The sequence below is a fragment of the Epinephelus fuscoguttatus genome, linkage group LG2 (assembly GCF_011397635.1).
Source record: "Epinephelus fuscoguttatus linkage group LG2, E.fuscoguttatus.final_Chr_v1".
Classification (NCBI taxonomy): Eukaryota; Metazoa; Chordata; class Actinopteri; order Perciformes; family Serranidae; genus Epinephelus; species Epinephelus fuscoguttatus.
The window spans coordinates 36,660,592-36,680,612 of NC_064753.1; the positions used below are offsets into that span (position 1 = coordinate 36,660,592).

The following is a 20,021-nucleotide window of genomic DNA, read 5'->3' on the forward strand; positions in this document are numbered from 1 at the left end:
TTTGAGTACTATCATTTATTTATTTATTAATTGTGTCCTGTTTTTTTTTTGTTTGTTTGTTTAAAAGGTTGTATTTAATTGTCTCTTTGTCTGCACATTTTTCTTTCATTTCTTATCTATTTATCTGTTCGCATGGTGTTGTTTTGTCAGTTACAAAAAAGTGTACTGTGCACATGGCTTTGTACCCAATGATTTCTTTTTTAGAATTTAAACAAAAAGATTATATAAAAAATAAATAAATTAAAAAACGGTTTCCATTCTCAGTGGAGTTTACCCGCTTAAGTAAAAATTATGCAAATAATAATAATAATCATTATAAAAATAATATTTTCGATTTCGAACTTGGTCAAACAGACTTTTTTTTTTTTTAAGAAAACTGGTATTTAAACCCAAAATCTATGACTAATTTTAGCATTCCAAAGTGGAAATTTGAGGGGGAAAAATAAACAAACTATCACAGAACTTTTGAAAATGGTTAATTTGTTTGAATTATCTGAACCTACATGTAAATTATTCTCAAGTTTGTGGATCACTGATGAGGGATACATGATTGATCTGACAAGCAGCTGAGCTTTTAACGGTCTTAAACTTGTAACAATTACAGTTACAACCAAATAGTTGTAATATAATACAACAGTATATGAAAATATAAACCTACAATCAATTTTGACATTTTGGTGCGACTCTTTCCTGTGCCAGTCCTTAAGCTTCACTCAAAGAGATATAAAAAAACATCTACAGTGAATGAACACTTGTTAAATTTCTTCCACAGCACTTTACTATTGAAGCTTTACTCCAGTAGATCACAGTACATATATCATTTCTTCAGGGATGCAAAACAGGACATAAAAGACGTCCCTACAGAAGACTGAGGCTGTTCTCTGTTAAATTAGATGACATGTACAAACACAACACTGTTCAGAGGATTTTAGAAATGTGTTGTTTCTGGGAAAACAGAAATAAATCTTTATCTCTGTGGGAAAATCAGTGACTGTTGTTTTGCTCCAACTGCCAAGCTGCTTTACCACCCGTCTTTCAAACGGGCAACACGAAGCCAAAAACAGCCCAAACAATCACACATTAAAAACAGCCTGTGGTTATGTAAAGCAGTGGATTAATATATGAGGAAAAGATCAGAGAGTGGAATCCATTTCAGCGAGCGCGCTGAATCTTCAGGGATCTCTGCAGAATTAATGTGGAGGTCAAAGCTGCGGATCACAACCCCACCAACAAAGACAACCAACTCAACGCAGAGCAGAGGAAAACAAAAACATACAGAGGAGACTCACAAATAAAAATCTGACTTCATAATTCCTGATAAGCTGAATTGGTTATTCTTAATTCCCTCTATATTTTTAACAAACATTGGACATCAGTGCCTCCTGCACAATAACAGAAACACATTCAAATGCTTAAAAGGCTTAAAACACTTCAGTAAATTCTACTCATTGAGATAATTACTGCATAATCACCTATGATATCACACTACGGTATTTCCTTCAAATATTTATTCTGTTAGAGGTAGAAAAGAACTAACATGTTCCTAGAAAATCATACACTAAACTTTTAATAACAACTCATAATAACTCATAATTACAAAGTAATTAATGTACCCAAAATGAAATTGACCCTTTGAGACCTGAGCAAATTGGCTTGATTTCTTTTAAAGACATGGGAAGAAGGCAATGAGCAATGAAAGACAAAATGACCAAAAAAAATTAGCAAGAAATTACTAAAAAGACAAAAAAGAAAAACGAGACAATTTGTATTACCAAAAAACAAAAAAGTTAATGACCTGGAGAAAGTGCTTAAAAATTATAATAATTCTGCAAAATCTGTAATAATTATAAATATATTTTTTCCCTGAGCTTTTCTCTCTTTTTTCCCATAGTTTTAAATCTGTTTTGTTTTTTTTTTTAATTTTTGTTATTTATTTGCGGGACATTTCTTACCAAGTTGCTCATTGCTTTTTTTCCCCATGTTTCCGAAAGAAATTGCACCAATTTGCTCTTGTGAAAGGCGTCTGAAAGCAGCACAAGAAAAAGTGATGTCTCTCCAGATTCCAAAGGGTTAACCAAAAACATTTTCTGTAATATTCAAACATATGTTGATTATACTTATCAATAACAATACCTTTAATATTTTTCCTAACCTTTGTCTCACTGATATCTTAACTGATATCAATATCCCTTCCTCATGCAGCTGATGTCTGACAAAATAAGGGCAACTTTTATACTTTGCAGACAAATAATTTGCACAGTCACATTTTCAGGCCGCTCTGCCATCCTGATATTCCAACAATAAAGTTTTTAAAAGTCTAATATATATCATGAACCACATAAACATATTTTTTATTTATTTGATCCCTGATTTTGCAGCAGTTTTTTTTGTTTTGTTTTTGATTAAGCAAAAATACGAAAATGTGCTGGTTTCAGGTCCTAAAACGAATATCATTGTGAATATGCAGATCTTTGAGTTTTGGACAGTTGGTGAAACAAAACAAGCAACGTACAGACGTAAACCTGGGGTTTAGGAATGTGATGGTCACTTTTGTTTCATTATTTTCTTCTACTAAACAATTTGGGAACAACAGACCATGTGCAAATGCACTTTTCTTCTGTTTTGGAGCTGTAACAGTTGATGGTAGACCGTACATGTACTCAAATAGTTGTATTTACCATTATCAACTTGTTTTTATTATTAGTGCTATCCTTCTTTCAGTCTATTTTTATTCCACTCCTGTTTTGAAATATTTGGGTTACTGATTTGTTTCCTTTGTTAAGTACATTGAGCTGCATTTTATGTTGTGAAAGATGTTGTGTAATTAAAGGACATTATATTATTACTGTAAGTATAGTACTTAAGTCTAATGTTGAGGTACTTCCATTTTGTTTTACTCCACAACATTTATTTTACAACTGCAGTTACTTGTTTTTAATCCTACATACTAATAATTAATATTATAATTCATTATTAATACAAAAATATAATAAATAAATAAATGATTATGCATTCTTATCGATGAATCTATCCAGCAATATTTTAAGTTTTTGTTTTTAAATGTCAGTGCTGATTCACGTGCACTGTCCTCTATAAATAAACCATAATGGGCCATTGGCATGGCCATTCTGCATAATGAGTATTTTTGGTACTTGTACTCCTATGTATCTGCTAATATACATACCTATATATACCTATGTATCTCCTAGTTAAAATTTAAACTGCTATTTTTACATTGTGCTATTGAAACCTTTTGAGTATTTCTTCCTCCTTGGGTCACTTTTTGCCACACATTTAGTCAAATGCTGTGAAGGAAGCAAAATCTGATCAACAGTCTGAGACACATTGTGATGTAAAGTCTCAGCCACATCTCGACACACTCAAGAAGTTCTGAACAAGGCCCCTCTGTCTCGATAATGGCTCGAGTCTGCGGCCCAGAAACATGACACCCAGTGTCAGGGGTGATTAGGGAGGAGTGAGAGCACCAAACTATCAAGATCTAAAGTCGACTCTACAGGCTGAGCTGTCCGTCACTGAGGTCACAGGTCACAGCCTGAAATGATGGTGCTGACACATCAGAGTCTGTACTCTGCTGCACTCTAGTGGTGAAAACTGGAAAATATTTCTTCAAAGATCTGAGATGAAACACCTGACCACCATCAACACAAGAACAACCACACAACTTAGCTCAACAAACTAGTCTACTATTGGCCTGAATGTCACACATGAGCATCCTCTGACTGTTAGGTCCTATTTACAAATGTTTGCACACAGCACGCCAACACTGAAAACCTAATGTTCAAACCCCTAAAATAGTAAAGCCTTTATTTATGCAACAACAGCAGCTCAGAAGCTCGACTGAAACAGCTCATCAGCATTTCTGAATGAACAGACCACTGAAACACTGAGAAACAGCTGATTTAAGTCGTGTATAACAGACCAACCACAGCTGATTTCAGTCTCGATCACAGACATAACCAAGTGCTACAGTTCCTTTAATTACCTGGACATATACAGGAAAAAGAGAGGGAATTTTTGGACTGGTTTTGTTTGATTTGGATACTGAACAACACAGAGGAGATTGTATAGATGAGAACAGGACTGTGCTTTTCATGTTTTTTTTCCCTTCCATGCCCTTTGTTTTTACTCTATTTGTGAACTTTATTTTTAACATATGAAACCAAACAATGTATGGTGGATTTGTTTGTTCATCACTGGCAGCAGTTTCATGTTGCTAACAAAGCTTTTACTGCAGCAATTTTATCACTTACTATTTTTTCTACTGTACATTGAAGCTGACTCATTCACTTTTGGATAGCATCTTGCCAAAAATGCATACATTCAACCAAAAGTGTTTTACAGGAAAAGGAAACTGGGTTATAAAAAACGATGGATTTCATACTGTCTGTTGTGTGCAGGTAAAACTAAAACATAAATGAAAATGTAGATTTTGTGATATTATCAACTGTTAAGCAGGATTAATTCTTCTGTGTCGAAACAATGTTGTACATCGTAACCTACACCATAGCCTGACATGCACCCTATCCAGAAATGTAACTACATTTTGCAGCAACGCAGACCTCCTGTTTATATTTGTAAGCTGAAACCATATCCCACAGTGAAAACAAAGCTTTTATTTACTTTAATTTAACAGATAAGAAACAATAAATTGTGAAGATAATAAAGCCTCTAAAACGTAGCATTTTAAGTCTTGTGTCTAATAACATTTGCATGTTATATTTGTTTGGAAAACGTGTTCAGTATAACAAAGTTGTTTTTTGGGTAAATATTGTGAGCTGCAATGGAGCCAAATTTTGTAACGTTACCTCTATAAATGTTAAATGATGCTGTTGTCCCTGGCTTCAAATGAGTAAAGGAAAAGTCCGCTAGCCTTTTTAGGCTAATTTATACAATGTAAAATGCCATGGGCTTGTGCTAAAAACATCAGCATGTTGTATTTGTGGGGAAAATGTGTCCAGATAAAGACAAGTGCTTTGTCTGTGAATGCTGCGAGTTACAGTGAAGCCGATTTGTGTACTTGTGTTTGACATTGTCACAATTAGGCCATGGCTAATGTGTGTTTAGGGTGTGTTTTAAATCGACTAAACTTTACAGCACTTCACAGAGTCCCTGAGGCCAACTAGTGTTTTGGAGGTGTAACTGCAGAGTGACACAGACACACCACCACAACGCTCACAACAGTGTAGGCCATGTGTGTAGGCTATAGGCTCTGCATAGAGCTGACGCACAAGTGTAAATCCGCCTTTAGTAGTTTGAAAGTTATTGTGTTATGATTGACTATATGTTCCTCTGGCATAAAAAAAGTTTTTTGCATTTTGAAAGGTAGAGTTTGTATTTAATGAGCAAAATGTTTTGAGAATTAACTTTTTAGCTAATAGCTAATTATGTGATGTAGATGTTGTTAGAAAAAGTATCTTAAGTATAGATATATGATTGTCAGCTATTGTCAAAACCTGAATTATGGGTCTACAAATTAAATCTTGGAGTATTGTGCAACTATAGCTTAAAGAAAGATCTGAACTATATCCATATGATCTGCTATACAGCGGAAACATGTGGCGTCAGTGCAAGTTAGATTATCTGCTGTTATTGTGGTAAAAAAAAATGCTCAAAACATACAAAATTCACAATTTCCAGATGGCTCATTCCACAAAATACACGGCAAGAAAAAAACCTATAAAACATATAAATCAAATGAACACTTACAGAAGTTTCCAGGCGGCTGTAAGCTGTGTTTCGTCAGGGCGCACCAGCCGACAGGGAAGATGTCTCTGGAGTCGAAGGGGCACCAGTAATCGAAGGCGCCTCGCCAGCCGTCAAACATGACAAAAATCTCCTGACCTCTGACCTCTCCCACTGTGGCAGGGCAAATCAGGTAGGGGTTCTTCCTGTCAACTGCCTCCAGCTTCATACCAGGCTGGAAGTAGTTTTTAGCAGGACTGACGGGTTCCTAAACACACACACACATAAACAGAATATTCATACTGCACAATCTCAGAATCTGCATTTTAGATGCTGGTGCATATCCTGGTTTAGGCTCATGGACAGGACATTTTTCAATGTTTTATAAAATTTTGTTTGGTGTCATTTCAAAGGGGGTTTTCTTGGCTTTCATTCAAGCCCAATTGTGAATCTTTCTGGTAAATATTGAGGTAACTGTAGCCCTTCACACAGCCAATGACACACAATTTTCCACTCAGCCCTGCACCCCCCCCCCCCACCCCCCACCCCCCCCCCACCCCCCAATTATATATATGGGTTTTTTTTAGCCCTGTGGCATCTAGGAACATCAGTGACACAAAACTCTGAAACTGGAATACTCACAGGACTCTAAGGGTTCAGGAAATGCATAATTTACCCATACTATTTCATTGTGAGACTGTGTAATAAACTACATAAACCATGTAATAAATACTGTGTGTATTTACTGGCATGCAAGACATGTGTGTAGCTCCCCCTTGTGTCTATGCTGAGTACTGCAATAATAACAAAACATTTTCACATTATATATTTTAAATCAAGATATAAAGTTGCACTAATCGTGATTCCATTCATAGATACACTTTGAGTAGTCAATTTTAGTGTATAAGTTATGGAGCTTATGGAGTGGAGGGGCGACATCTTTACATAATAAAGTATCACAGTGTTTGCCTTCAGTATCCTCTTCTACTTATTACCTTTTTAAAAGCAGAAGCAGGGGCCATCTCTGCTCCACTCAGAGTCCGCAGGAGGAACATGGGCCACGAGGAGGCGTTCATCCTGAAACCTGAACACAAGGTCAGATTTATTAAACTGGAAAATGGATGGATGGATGGAAACAGAAGTGGTCGTGGTACTTGTCAATGAGCAGGACTCTGCTTTCTGCTTTCTTCACCCTGAAAGAAGTTTATCCACAGCAAAGCAAAGATCTAGTTTGGTTAACTAAAGCTACTTAAAAAAGTAGGCTAATTCAAACTGCTTAGTAAAATAAAAATAAAATAAAATTACAAAATAAATGTGACATAAAATTACAACAAAATGCTCAGAATGCTGTTATTGTCACTGTATCATTAAAAAAAACAACCAAATTAGGAGTGCTGACAGTTAAAAACCAAATCCTCCACACATTCAACCATCTAATTCACAAAATAATAAATCATAAACAAACAAGTGCAATAGGTAAAAAAAACCAGCAACACACATGGTACTTCTGTGAATATTGCACATATAATGTAGTAGACTGTTTATGAATATAACACATTTAGTGTTGTAATATACCCATAAAAAACACAAATACAGCATACACACAAAAAGGCACCAAACTGGAGAGCGGAGAACCGCTGCACAAACACACAGTGCCTTGCTTGGAAAAAATAAATAAATAAAATCATACAAAAAAGTTACATGATGCCAGCATAAAATGCTATTCAAATGAGTTTATTGCAAAAAGTGCCCACCTGTTTACAGGTCACAAGTTTCGCTAGATCTGGCAAAAGTAGCCTAGAGCTATGTTTTATGTCCTTTCCCAGACCCCGTAAAAATTGTTTGAAGTTTCACTAATTTTGGTCCACAGGGGAAAAAAAATCTAAATGTTTATCTTTTACTATTTGTTACTAATACCATTACTACTATTATTTCAAATATTACATAAGGCCACAACAACATAACTACATAGCAAAGCCTTTTAATTAATAGAGACTCCCCTCCCCAGCTTGTTACAGGTTAACCTTAAGTTACCTGCTCTCTGGGGGAGATGGGTAACAATAGGTGCGTTACCTGACGTCACGTGAACCCCAAAACAGTATCGTTATCATGTCAAAACGACAAAAGCTCTCTGGTGTTGACTCAACTACCTCTACACTACTGAGAGGAATGGATGTGGAGAGAAAGGACATGAAATCATAGCGGATAGCTCGTTAAAGCTATAGTGCATAACTTCTACAGGTCCGTAAATGTCTGTTTCACCCAAGCCACTACTAGAGGTGATGACACAATGCTGATTAAGCCGATCGGCTCCTCTAACATCTCGCGGTATTTTTCAATATATATTATTTTTAGTATGCGTGTCGACCGGCGACATTCCCGGGCTGGCGCACAGGAACTGCTTCCTCACAACAAGAAGGGAGGGGGCGGAAGAGCGGTGAGTGTCATAGCAAGAGGTAGGGCGCAGGTAGAAAGAGAAAGCAACATGGCGGAGAAGCGGCCAAGACATGGTTCAGAAGTGGATCCTACCACAAAGGCAAGTGTTACTCTGTGTACGATGTGTGGTGACTGGCGAGTGTTACTCTGTGTACATGGAAGTGCCGCCGGCTTATTAGTTGTAATAACGCATTATCCGCTGGGAGGCGACACAAGTTACGCACTATAGCTTTAAGTTAGCTGTTAGCAGCTAGTTATCGTTAGCTGTTAGCCGGTAGTCATCGTTAGCTGTTAATCGCTAGTCATCGTTAGCTGTTAGCAGCTAGTCATCGTTAGCTGTTAATCGCTAGTCACTGTTAGCTGTTAGCAGCTAGTCATCGTTAGCTGTTAATCGCTAGCCATCGTTAGCTGTTAGCAGCTAGTCATCGTTAACTGTAAGCTGCTAGTTATTGTTAGCTCTGAGCAGCTCACAGAGGCTGCATTGATTTGCATTGTGATGCATTCAAAAGCTATGTTGAAAATTCTAACGTTCTCATGACACGTTCAATGTAATCTTGTAAAAAGTAGCTTTCGGTAACAAACTTGAATAAATCCAGCTGTTTGAAGGAGAAGAAATATGTTGATGTTTTCACAACACTGTAAAATAGATATTAGAGAGGGAATTATGATGTATCAAAGCAGAGCTACTGACTTGTCATTGTAGGATGAGCACAGGTGTTAACGATGGCTCTGTTCTATTCAAGTGTCCCAGCAGGTCGTGACAGTGTGACAGTGAGCCAGCGTGCACAATACCAGGACTCTGAAAATGAAGCAGCTAATCATTAACTTGTGTTATTTACATCTGTGCTCTTCCTACTGTGATATCAAAAAGGCCTGGGAGTGAGTTTAAGGTTCAAACAATGTCATTATAATGTTATATTTTTGATTAAGTGTGAATGCATCTTTACTTTGTTGCACTATATGTGCATTTAACAGGGAATCTTTAATTTTAAAATGGTACATGGTGACACTTTTAGTGTTACATCTCTTAATTTTTTTGGCTTTCCAAAGTATTAGTGTAATTTTATGCAAGTAAATATGTTTGAATGCTGAATGTGTGCACATTTTTATGAGTGGGAATGTTCTGTATCTTAACAGGAAGTTTAGCGCCTGTTTAATCACACTTCCACTGGCTTTACTTTCTCTTCTCATTTTGGCCTTTTCTCTGGAAGCAACAGAAAGCTTTTGTACGAGAGACATCCTGTAAATGTTTTGTGGTCCTTGTTCAATATACACAACCCACAACATGAAGCAGCATAGCTGTTTGTGACATTGTTCATTTTCCAAATATTTAAAGATTTCTCTTCTCAAACAATCATGAGTCATAAAAAATAGACAAATATCTTATAGAGAAACAGCCTACCAGTTTAAAGACACTCACCAAGTGGCGGCTGCAGCATGTCTCCGTTCCTCTCACAGGTCCCTATTGGTTGGATCTCTAAGGAGTCGACCAGTCTCCAGAAGTCATTGGTGTTGTCACTTCCATCCAGACGCAGGCGTAGACGAGTACCCATCATGCCCATCACTGTTGCAATGCACACAGAGTTGGAGTTGCGAGGGTCCCGCGCCTCCAGTTTCATACCTGCTTTGAAGTCATTGGAGGGAGGGACTCTGGACTGCAGAGGGAAACACAGACACAGTCAGTCACTGTCAAAAAAATGCAAAAAAAAATTAAGATTCAGAAAATTATTTTAAAGAATCGGAGAAAAAGAAGAAAGCTAGGGGAAAAAACTATATTCATAATTATTATTATACCTTTTAAAATTAACCAAGGGTTAAGGGGTTCAGTTTAAGACAGCACAGTAAACACATTACCCTGGACTTCACCATGTCAGATCACTTAGTGGTTTCCCCTTTAAAAGGATTGATATGACCTGACAGAGAACTATGCACACTGGGACTTGTGTGGACGCGGTCCATGATGATGTATATCTTTAGAAATGGGTCACAAAATAAACTTTAAAAAAAAATTAATTAATTTCAAAAAAATACGGGTGCTATTAGGGTAAATATACTATTTGTTTGGGTATATTTTGGTCATGGCTTCACAGCAGCAGTTTATTTTACTATACTTAAAAATAAACATCAATGGCCATGTTCATTATAATGAAGAAACATGTCACTCACTACAGTGGTGTGGCTCACTGATGTGTTTTTAATTTTTGGACAACAAAGGAATAAGCTGCATATAAAGCTGGAGCTATTTGTTGATGCTTTTTAATTGACAATAAGATAAATAGAGAACATCTCCAGACTCATTAAACTTACGACACCTTTAACTGAACAAAAACATCAGAAAGGACATGTTTGCCCTGAGTTATAACAGACTGTTACGTTATTTAACAACATCAAAAAATACAATCATTTACAGGAAATAACAGAAGTGGAATAAATGAAATGGAACATTTAAAAGCATGCTAATGATGAGCTAGCTGACTTACTTGTTTGAAGCAAGAAGGCGATGCTGCAGTGGAGGACGTTTCTCTCAAATAGTCTTCCCAGCTGAACGGTTCTGGCAATAAAAACAACAGAAACAAACCGTTACTGAAAGACTGTTGTAGGAAAGTGTGAGAGAAATACTGTAAAGTGACTCACAAAACATATTTACAGGAATAAAACTTACGATTTGATTTTCAGTAACTGATTTTTTCTTGGCCACCTGGGAGCAGCGGAAACACAAGGTGCTTGTGTGGACATGTAAAATGCACTGATCAGATGTGGCACTTTAGTTTCGTTGCAAAAAAGGCATTCTATTCTATTCTATTGTCTTGGCGTGTAAGTTGAATGAACATTAGGGCTGTCAATGTTGATTAATCACTTTCTGTGGTGCCCTTTGACCCGGTGCGTCATTGAGGGCCACAGTGGCTTTGTCACCTGTTTGGCCCCATGAATGCAACATTTACATTTAAAAAATGCCCAGATGGAACTTTGAATAGGAGCATCATTATCTGCAATTTCTACGGTAAGAAATTTTCGTACCATTTGAGAACCTCAAGCCTGAAATATCACCTTGAGGAAAGCATTTCGCAGTGAACCTGGAGGTCTGAGCTAGCACAGCCTCCAAATCAGTCTCGTCAAGCCACACCTGACCGGGTGTTCAAACGCAAACTGAGTAAGTTTACCTGTAACTGACTAACTCCTTTGCAAAGTGGATTGCAATGGACTGTAGACCAGGTTTGGTGGTAGAGAACAGAGGGACAATTGTCACTTGAACTGCTTGACGACCAGACCAGGCGTCTGTCAGAATGTGTCGCTACACCAGGCTAGTAAAACGGACTAGGCGTCTAATTGGGACTCGGCATTTAAATGAAGATTTACGGTATATAGCAGCCCTAAATGAACTGTTCTGGTTGTGCAATGATTGCAGCTAGAGAGATAAATGCCCATTTTATGGTTGTTTATACCCAGTTACTAAATCTGCACAGATATGACTGTTTGTAAGAGATGAAGCAGATCTTGGTAAATTTGAGGGATTTGCTCATCAAGAGTTACTAAAACCTTCTGTGCCAGATAAGCGTCAGAAGTTACTGAAAATAGACAAAATAGACAACTGTTATTTCAAGTGTTGACACAGAAGTTGCCGACACAAAAAAAGCTATTGACTCAAAAAGTTTTAGACCATTAATGAAAGGATAAACAATGGAGAGAAAAAAAAGCGAGAGATCAGAGTTGCCAACCATTAGATTTGTCGAGGGGAGATCCCGCTGTGATGCTGCTCCGCCGCTCCTTCTCGTCTTTTTGATCTGAAATCAAAAGATGATTGAACTTCTCATCAGGAAGTGGGAGCGACTGATATACAGACTGTAATTACTGTGAGAATGAACACATAAAACCTGTGATTGGAATAGTTCTGAGAAAAAAACCGACACCAAAAATTCAAATGATGTATTAAGAAGCGTCAGTGAGTATTTTGATGTTTCTGTGTTTGTTTCGTGATCTGATTGGTGCTGAAGCATATTAGTGTGTTTGAGAATCGGTGTGTAAGAGCAGCAGTGACAGTACAGCCATAAAAACAGCACTGTGAAGGCCTACCTACCTCTGTGCGGTGTTCGGCCCATGATGACCAAAGATAAATGCGCTGCTGCAGAGGAGCTGAAGTCAGACAGGCTGATACCCACAGAGACACTGCAGAGGAGACAGATACACAAACTTAAAAATGCCAGAATGCATAGACCGATTGTAATGTATGCTGTGAGATGGAGGTGGTTTTTAAGGGGATTCGTGTGAATTTTCATCGTTAGATTGAGTAATGCAGTCATTTTGAAATGACTCTCTGATACACATCTCCATCAAAATTAAGAGACTTTAAACTTAGATGCAAAATTCATTCCACTTCTTTTCCCCTTTAACTTTGTACCGGCTTCCTGTGTCTCACAGAACTGATTTAAAACTACTGGTTATTAAAGCATTGAATTGTGTAGGGCTAAAATACATTTTTGATCTGCCTTTCTTCTGGGAATCATCCAGACGTCTCAGATGGTTTGGGACAGGTCTGCTCACTGACTGCCAGAGTCAAAACCAGGGGCTTAAATATAGACAGTGTAGAGGCCTTGAGAATATTTCAGGCTGCCACCTTAGAACTCTACCTGCGTTTATAAAGAAACATTAAACTATATGTCCTCAAAAATGCAAACCCATCTCCGTCATGAGTGTCTTTTCTTTTCTTGTCTTTGGTAAATAGTCAGTAGTAGTATTCAATTAAATGAATCATTTCTTCATTTCAATGCACTGAAGGAGGTGTGCATCTACTCATGGACAAGAGCCTCATGCTCATGACAGCACAGGATGTAAACATTAATGGTGCCCTCCTCACTAGCTCAGTGGTGCTAGGTGCAAGCAGTAGATGATGATTTCTTTCTGCACATTTGGGAGATACGTTTGAGAGGTAGTTCAGTAGAAAGAAAACAGTTCCTACGTGAAACTGTAACAACAAGGTCTGTGGATTATCTTCAGTAACTGGGGCATGATTTCTAGAAAGAGACATTGCTGTTGAGTTTTCAAATGTATTTTTTTGGCGCATTTAAGCCACAAGCTGAGTGCCATCTAGTTCCATTGTATTTGAGAGAAGGCAGACATCTCTACAGCTGATATCTCCAACACTCAGCAACTCACGCCAAAATAATCTAGATCCATAAATAGCACTACAGGTAAGAGGAACAATATATATTTTTGATTTGAGATTGAACTGTCCCTTTAAAAACACAATGACCCACAGGTTTGAACTAGATTCCTTGATTACCATTATCACACACTGTGCTGTATCTTTAATGGCTGCAGTGAATATTAACTGGAGCCTGAAATGTGCTTTAATGCACAGCTAAAAAATAGTCCCTAATAAAAGCACTGTTTATTCCTATTGAAGTAACATCTCCTAAAACCTACAGTGCCCAGCTCCTTCAGAAAATCAGCTTGTATTTGTTGCAGGTAAAAGTTATTAATATTTTTCTGATTACATTACCATGATCTTGTGATATCTGTTAGTAACAGCTTAGATATTAACAGATAATTTTATCATTTTATAGAACTTTGCAAAAATACACCAGCCATAAAGGACTCATTAAAGGCAATAAAAACATCTAATCCTATAACCCACTTGTTCCCACAGACGATATTTAGCATAATGAGGAAAAAGTGCCACAACATTTGTTCTGATGGGTCTAAACTTTTAGAATCTCGTATAGACAAACTTTAGGCAAGTGTTGAAGAGTACGACTTTGAAATTTTTGGCTCACATGAACAAATGCACTTTTATAAGCAGTCAAATCCAGGACTTTTGAAAATTACTATTAAATATTTCCATAGGGTTTCTTTACTGCATCAGGTTATAGACCAAATTCTTGATTCTGCTTCTTGTAGTTTTTGAGCAATTTTCTCATCATATTATTTGGTCTTTGGGCTCATAGGACAATACTGTTTTTTCCTAAGATATAATTACAGACATATACAAATAGCAATCACATGTACTCAAAGACTAAATATAAGAATATATTTAAAAATATTAGAAAACTCTCTCTTCAGCTTAACAGTTTCACCAATTTTAAGCATTTCACATTTAATATTGTGTCTTGGGAAGCCAAGGGAACACTTCCACAAACGCAAATTAAAATTTCAGTTGCAGGCACAAATGGGTTAGTGAATAATTATCACACAGCATAAATCCAACCAACATGTCGACCTATGCTAATCTGTCCAAAAATGTTATTTCAGAAGTTATCCTAAGTGCTATATTGTAGGCAACTTGAGTTTCTTAAAAGACGTTTCACCTCTCGTCCAAGAGGCTTCTTCAGTTCTGAGGATCTGAAGAAGCCTCTTGGACAAGAGGTGAAATGTCTTCAAGAAACTCAAGCAAGTCCAGTTGCCTACGATATAGCGCTTAGGATTACCATGACCTGGATGACTGAGAATCTTCACCAACATATTTCACAAGTTCAAATTGCTGGCAGCTTTACTACACTGACATTTACTCCTGTTGCACTGTACGAATTACGTATAAAATAAAGTTGTTACCACACTGTTTAAGCTGAAAATCTGGCCCACACATCCAGGTTTACAAAAGGCATAGTCCCACTCCCTCCGTCCGCACATAGTGATAGGTCAAAATGAAGCAGAAAAATATCAGGGAACCAGAGTATCCAAAAAAAAAGTGATCAACTCCAAGTTAAATCCAGAAAATCAAAAGTTAAAATCCACCCAAGCAGCCAGACAGTGTTTCCTTTTCCTTGCGTTCAAAAACCTTAGCATCTGCAATGTATTGTGGCTGCCCCTCCCTCCGAAGACCCTTCTGTCTCTGCAGTGAATCCCATTGAGTCCGAAGAAGCCATAAAGATTCCTAGCTGCCATAAAAAGCCATTAAGACGTGTGGATGCTGGACGTCTGCAGGCCCACATGAAAAGGATTCCAGCTCTGCTCCGCGCTCAGCTGCAGACTGCTTCAGTGTTTGCACTGCTCTGCCTGTCTCACTCAAGAGGGTCAGACAAAAAAACGCCCAGCAGACCAGGAAGCACTTCATTTTTACAACCCCCATTTCCACTAAAGCAGGCACTTATGTGGGATTAGAGTAATGTTCACGAACCTTTAACAGTGAGAAGATCTGAAAAATGACCTGAGACCTGGTGTCAGGGGAGGTTGTAACTTTTTCTTGACAGGAGGAGCTGTCAAAGTCATTTTTTCTCATGTGGGAAAAAAACATGGGTAAAAGTTTAAACTGTACACAAATATGTTTTGTCATAATATTTAAAAATAAATAAATAAATAATGTAAAGTATATTTAGACTGCAATGTGAGGCATTTTACTTACTGATGCTCACATAAACACTGTTATCTATAAATTTAATCTGAAGGTAAATGAAAGACATGATGTCACACCTGGCCATTTCTGAGAATACTACTGCACTAGGGCTGTAAATATTGATTCATTTCATTACTAAATCAATAATCAGTTGATTACTTTCACAATTAACTAACAAACTGAGTCTAGAAAATGTCAAAAATTCATTGTCTCGTGAGATGTACAGCCCAAAAATTAAAAAATATTCAATTTAAAGTGAAAATCAGCAAATTTAGGAGGCTGTGCAGAATGAACACCTACAGATTTAGTTTAGTAGATGTTTTTGTACAACTAACACAAAGTTTAAGAATCGACCAACCTACATTTATGGTAAAGAGTCAAAAATACCCAAGACAAAGTTGATTTTGTTTGAATATCTCCAGATAACTAGTACAGCCAGTGGTGAACGAATTATTGAGATCCTTTACTCAAGAAAAAGTACAAATAATACCACACTGCAAAAATACTGAAAGCCCTGCACTGAAAATGTTTAGTAAAAGTATGAAGGTGCGATCAGGAAAATGGTTTCTCTCGGCCGTTTCAAAGCACTGTTGCAGGATATTTGTGCACAATCTTGGATATGCCAATGTCACGGTGTGTCTTAGCTGGTCTTTGTGATCATGTGTAGTTGCCCTTTACTGCATTTTATGGTTCAGTTCTAGTTTAAATTATCATACTTTTTGGCTTTTCTTAGTCTATTTTGTGTTTTATATTAGAGCTGTAGATTTTTAATCTGTATTTTTGTTCTATGTTGTCTGTCTGTAACTTATACTGGTGCCTGTCTTGGTCAGGACACTCTTAATCTCGAGAGGTTTTTCATGTTCAATAAAGGTTAAATTAAAAAAATAAAAAATAAGATAATGCAGAAAATTCTAAATGAAACATATATTTTCATTAAATGAAACTGGGTAAAACACAGGCTAATAATTAAAGCAAAAGCAGCAAGTCTTCATATTTGAGAAGCTGAAACAATTAAATGTTTTTGGATAAAAAACAGACAATCGTTGTAACAGTTGCTGGTTATTATTGTTTCAGCTGCACTCAAGCATTTTCATTTGGTTTGTGTGCAGAATTCTCAATCTGTAAAGTAATGAAACATTAATGATTAAAGTTATCAAATAATAGCAGTAGAGTAAAAAGAACAGTATTTCCCTCTGAAGTGACGCATAACAAGAGAATATATGGGATTAAAATATTTAAGTATTTTAAAAGGAACCTTAACTTGAGTAAATGTATTCAGTTACATTCCACCTCTGAGTGCAACCAACAAGTTGGAAATCTAAATATGTCTTTAGTTTACTATTGTATATAAGACAAAGAAAAGCAAATCTGAGGCTGAAATCAGTTGTTTAACAGATTAGTCCAATGACAGAATTTAGTTGACAACTGTTTTGATAAACGAATAATAATTTATTAACTGAGAGAATAAATTGATTAATCAGTCATGAAAATGGCTGCAGCACTAAGCAGCTCGTCACAACTGAAACTGGAGCTTGGTAAAATTTGACATTCTTGGGTCAAGGGCGTGGGTTTCATTGGTGAGGATGATTTGAAACTGAGGTTTGGGGTCCTCTGCCAGAAAAGTTTGAGGATCAAACACTTCTGCATTCTGGTGTTTCTTATGCACCAGTTTGTGCCTTTTCTGCATCACTTTATGGTGTTAATGTCTTTAATTTTGTCAAAAATACAAGTTCTCTGCTGCTTTTATGTTTTTATTATTGACAAATGCACTTTCTAAAAATTAAGGGGGATGTGTCCCCTGTGTCCCCGCCCCTGATATCTACATATATGTTCTTGCTCGAAAAATGACATCAAATTAATTGCACAATTCCACTTAAAGTACTTTCAGCCAGGCGGCCTGGTCTGTCAGAGGTTTAACAGAGTAGAATGTACTTCCAATTCATATCAGACACTTATAGATGTTTCAGTAATCATTTAAAACAATGGATGATTAATACATTTAAGCACTAAACTCTTTTCTGATGCTGCTGATAATATGCCCTGCTATGTTGTGATCGTGTGCTATATGAAAATATGTCACTTCTGCCTCTAGTGCTTTAAAAATTGCATGTCCTTCAAGTTTTAGCACTGAATCACACTTTTGATGATCATTGCATTCTTAAAAATGACTAAAACATCATGTTAAAATAATTTCTTGTTGATGTGTTCAAAGTCTTTTCAACTGTGTGTCCTATTTTCTTTTTCTTTGTATCCATTTTTTGTGGTTTGTTGTATTTTAGGTAGCCTGTGTAACATCTTGGCCAAGGGACTACAGATGAAAAATAGACTTTTGGCTGGCATTTTTATACCATGTGTATTTATTAATTTGCACTGTCCCTTCTTAAATAAACTAAGCTAAACAAAAATCAAATTTATAATAAAATATAAAACACAAGAAACAGTATATTCTTATATTTGAGCAGCAGATGTTTTGCATTAAACAACTAAATTAAAGTAGTTGCTGATTGATTGATTAATCATCCAGTTATTCCAGCTCTATATTTTACATTCGCAGCTCATTTTAAGACTAATAAAAGGTTGACAATGCCAGTCTATGTGAGTTCACCCTGCAGCACGTCCCTCTGTGGTGCTGGAGCGGAAATAACCCTTTTTATAAATTTGACAAGGACAAAATCAACCTTGAAATCCAGACTGAAACCACCCTCACAGCCTGGCCGTGTTGTCTCTGTCAGGCGGGTCAGTTTGGAGACAGGAGGGTGAAAGGATCACATTACTGCCGAGAGGCTGAGGGGTGTGAGCCGCTGCAGGGCGTCACCTCCAGCCTGCTAACTTAGGATATCATTTCCTATCAAAGGCAAAAACTTGCATTACAGAATATTTGTCATGAAAGCAGTTTAGTTGTTGCAGATATTTGCGGTTGCATCACACCTCGGAGGCTTTAGGCTGCACGTGTGCTTTATAATAAATAATTTCCTCCTTTCATTTGCAGGCTTTGGGCTCGAAGGGGAAACACTGAATCAGCAGAAGATGAAATTAAATTTGAAGAAAAGTCTGTGACGCATTTTCATCCGCGTTATGTGCACAGTTTGTGGGCGGCACGGTGCTCGTTACACGGGGATAAACACCGCTAACGTTACGTTACAACAACGGGCGCGATACTATGAGGCTGCAGGATCATAAACGTGTTGTTAGTTGCAGAGTAACCCTCTGCAGGAATCCGGTAAACAGAGAGCAGAGGGGAATCTGCAGAGTTCAATGTAGCCACTGTACGCACCAAGCTGTCCGCCTGCAGATACAGTATAAACACGCTGTGTTATCAGTCCCTGCGGAGACAAACAGCTGGAAACACCCCCGCTACTGATCGCAAAGCACAGACTAACCCGTCCGCGGTTGCACAGGAGAGTAATAATGAGACATGAGCCGTACCAACCGTTTGAAGCAGGTATTTTGATGGGAGATTCCTCACTTTCTATCAGATGCAAGCCGCCATATTCGCTGCAGCTCCGCGCATGTCCACCGCGCAGTGCTGTAATTCATATTTTTCCACTGGAGGTTAAAAAAACCCACAGGAGTGGGATTTTATTAATTAGTCGTTTTATTGAGGCGGATATTGTTTCATGTTGGGGTGTAGTAATAAACTGCAGGTCGTGTGGAAACGAAAACATGAACACTGACTGTGGTGTTTCCTGTTGTTGTTCATGCAGGAGGAGGTGGTGAGACACAGCAGATGAAACTGCAGACACTGGAAGGTCAGATTTATGTGAGAGGCTGCTAATGAATAAGAAATGGTCATTGAATACATAAAAAAGAAGCAGAGCATTTCCTAAACACATTAATGGATTAATTTTTTGTAATAAAACAATGAACCAGCCATAATAAAGGGAGATTATTGCTGGATTGATTACCAGTGTTGGATTCCTTAGTTTCTTAATTAACCCTCAGTCAAGATTTTTTTTTCTGAAGTGTTTTATTTCTCTTTATGCAAAAAAAAAATTGAGTGTTAAACATGCATTTTTCAAGGTTTGTTTCCCACATGTCCACTCATAGTATTGGTATAAGTTTGCAACTGAAAAAATATAAACCAACTTAAAGATTAATATATATCATGTGAAACATGACATTAACATATTTTAATACTGTTCAATGCCATGAAAAAGCATTGAACTTTGCTCCTGACCTCTCAACCTCTCCCCTCTGTCTTCCTACTCCTCCCTTCTGTACCTACCCCTCTTCCTCATTCATCTCCTTCCTCTTCACTCCTCACCCCCCCACACACACCTCCCTCTGTTGAACAATATCGTTTTTTTTCCAATAAACATTTTCTGCAAAAATATTGTCAAAATGTCATTATTTTTACAAAAAAGTACATTAACAACATAAATAAATTGATGTACAGCAAAGAAAATATATAAATAAGTATATTCAAGAGCAAAGTTGCAGTAATATTATTAACTGTAGTTGAAATATATCCAGTGATGCATGATGCCCAGTTTAGTGGACAGATGATTAACAGTAATTTCCTCACAACATAAAATCAATACTTGGAAAATTTAAC

The 20,021-nt window shown here is 37.2% G+C and overlaps 1 protein-coding gene across 2 annotated transcripts in view; it reads right to left on the minus strand.

Annotated features, from left to right (window-relative positions):
- The window catches only part of scml2 (Scm polycomb group protein like 2), a 40,604-nt gene extending 21,612 nt beyond the window's left edge, over positions 1-18,992 (minus strand). Inside the window, exons 1-7 of one of the 2 annotated variants that reach the window (XM_049604989.1) lie at positions 18,897-18,992; positions 12,215-12,303; positions 11,856-11,921; positions 10,620-10,690; positions 9,560-9,794; positions 6,699-6,787; positions 5,728-5,971 (exon numbers count right to left, since the gene is read on the minus strand). In XM_049604989.1, coding sequence (XP_049460946.1) covers positions 5,728-5,971; positions 6,699-6,787; positions 9,560-9,794; positions 10,620-10,690; positions 11,856-11,921; positions 12,215-12,236 — 727 coding nt within the window. In that variant the 5' untranslated portion in view covers positions 12,237-12,303; positions 18,897-18,992. Of the gene's footprint in view, positions 1-5,727; positions 5,972-6,698; positions 6,788-9,559; positions 9,795-10,619; positions 10,691-11,855; positions 11,922-12,214; positions 12,304-18,892 lie in introns of both variants that reach the window. The other variant, XM_049604996.1, reaches the window with a different exon arrangement.
- Between the last annotated feature and the right edge of the window lie 1,029 nt (positions 18,993-20,021).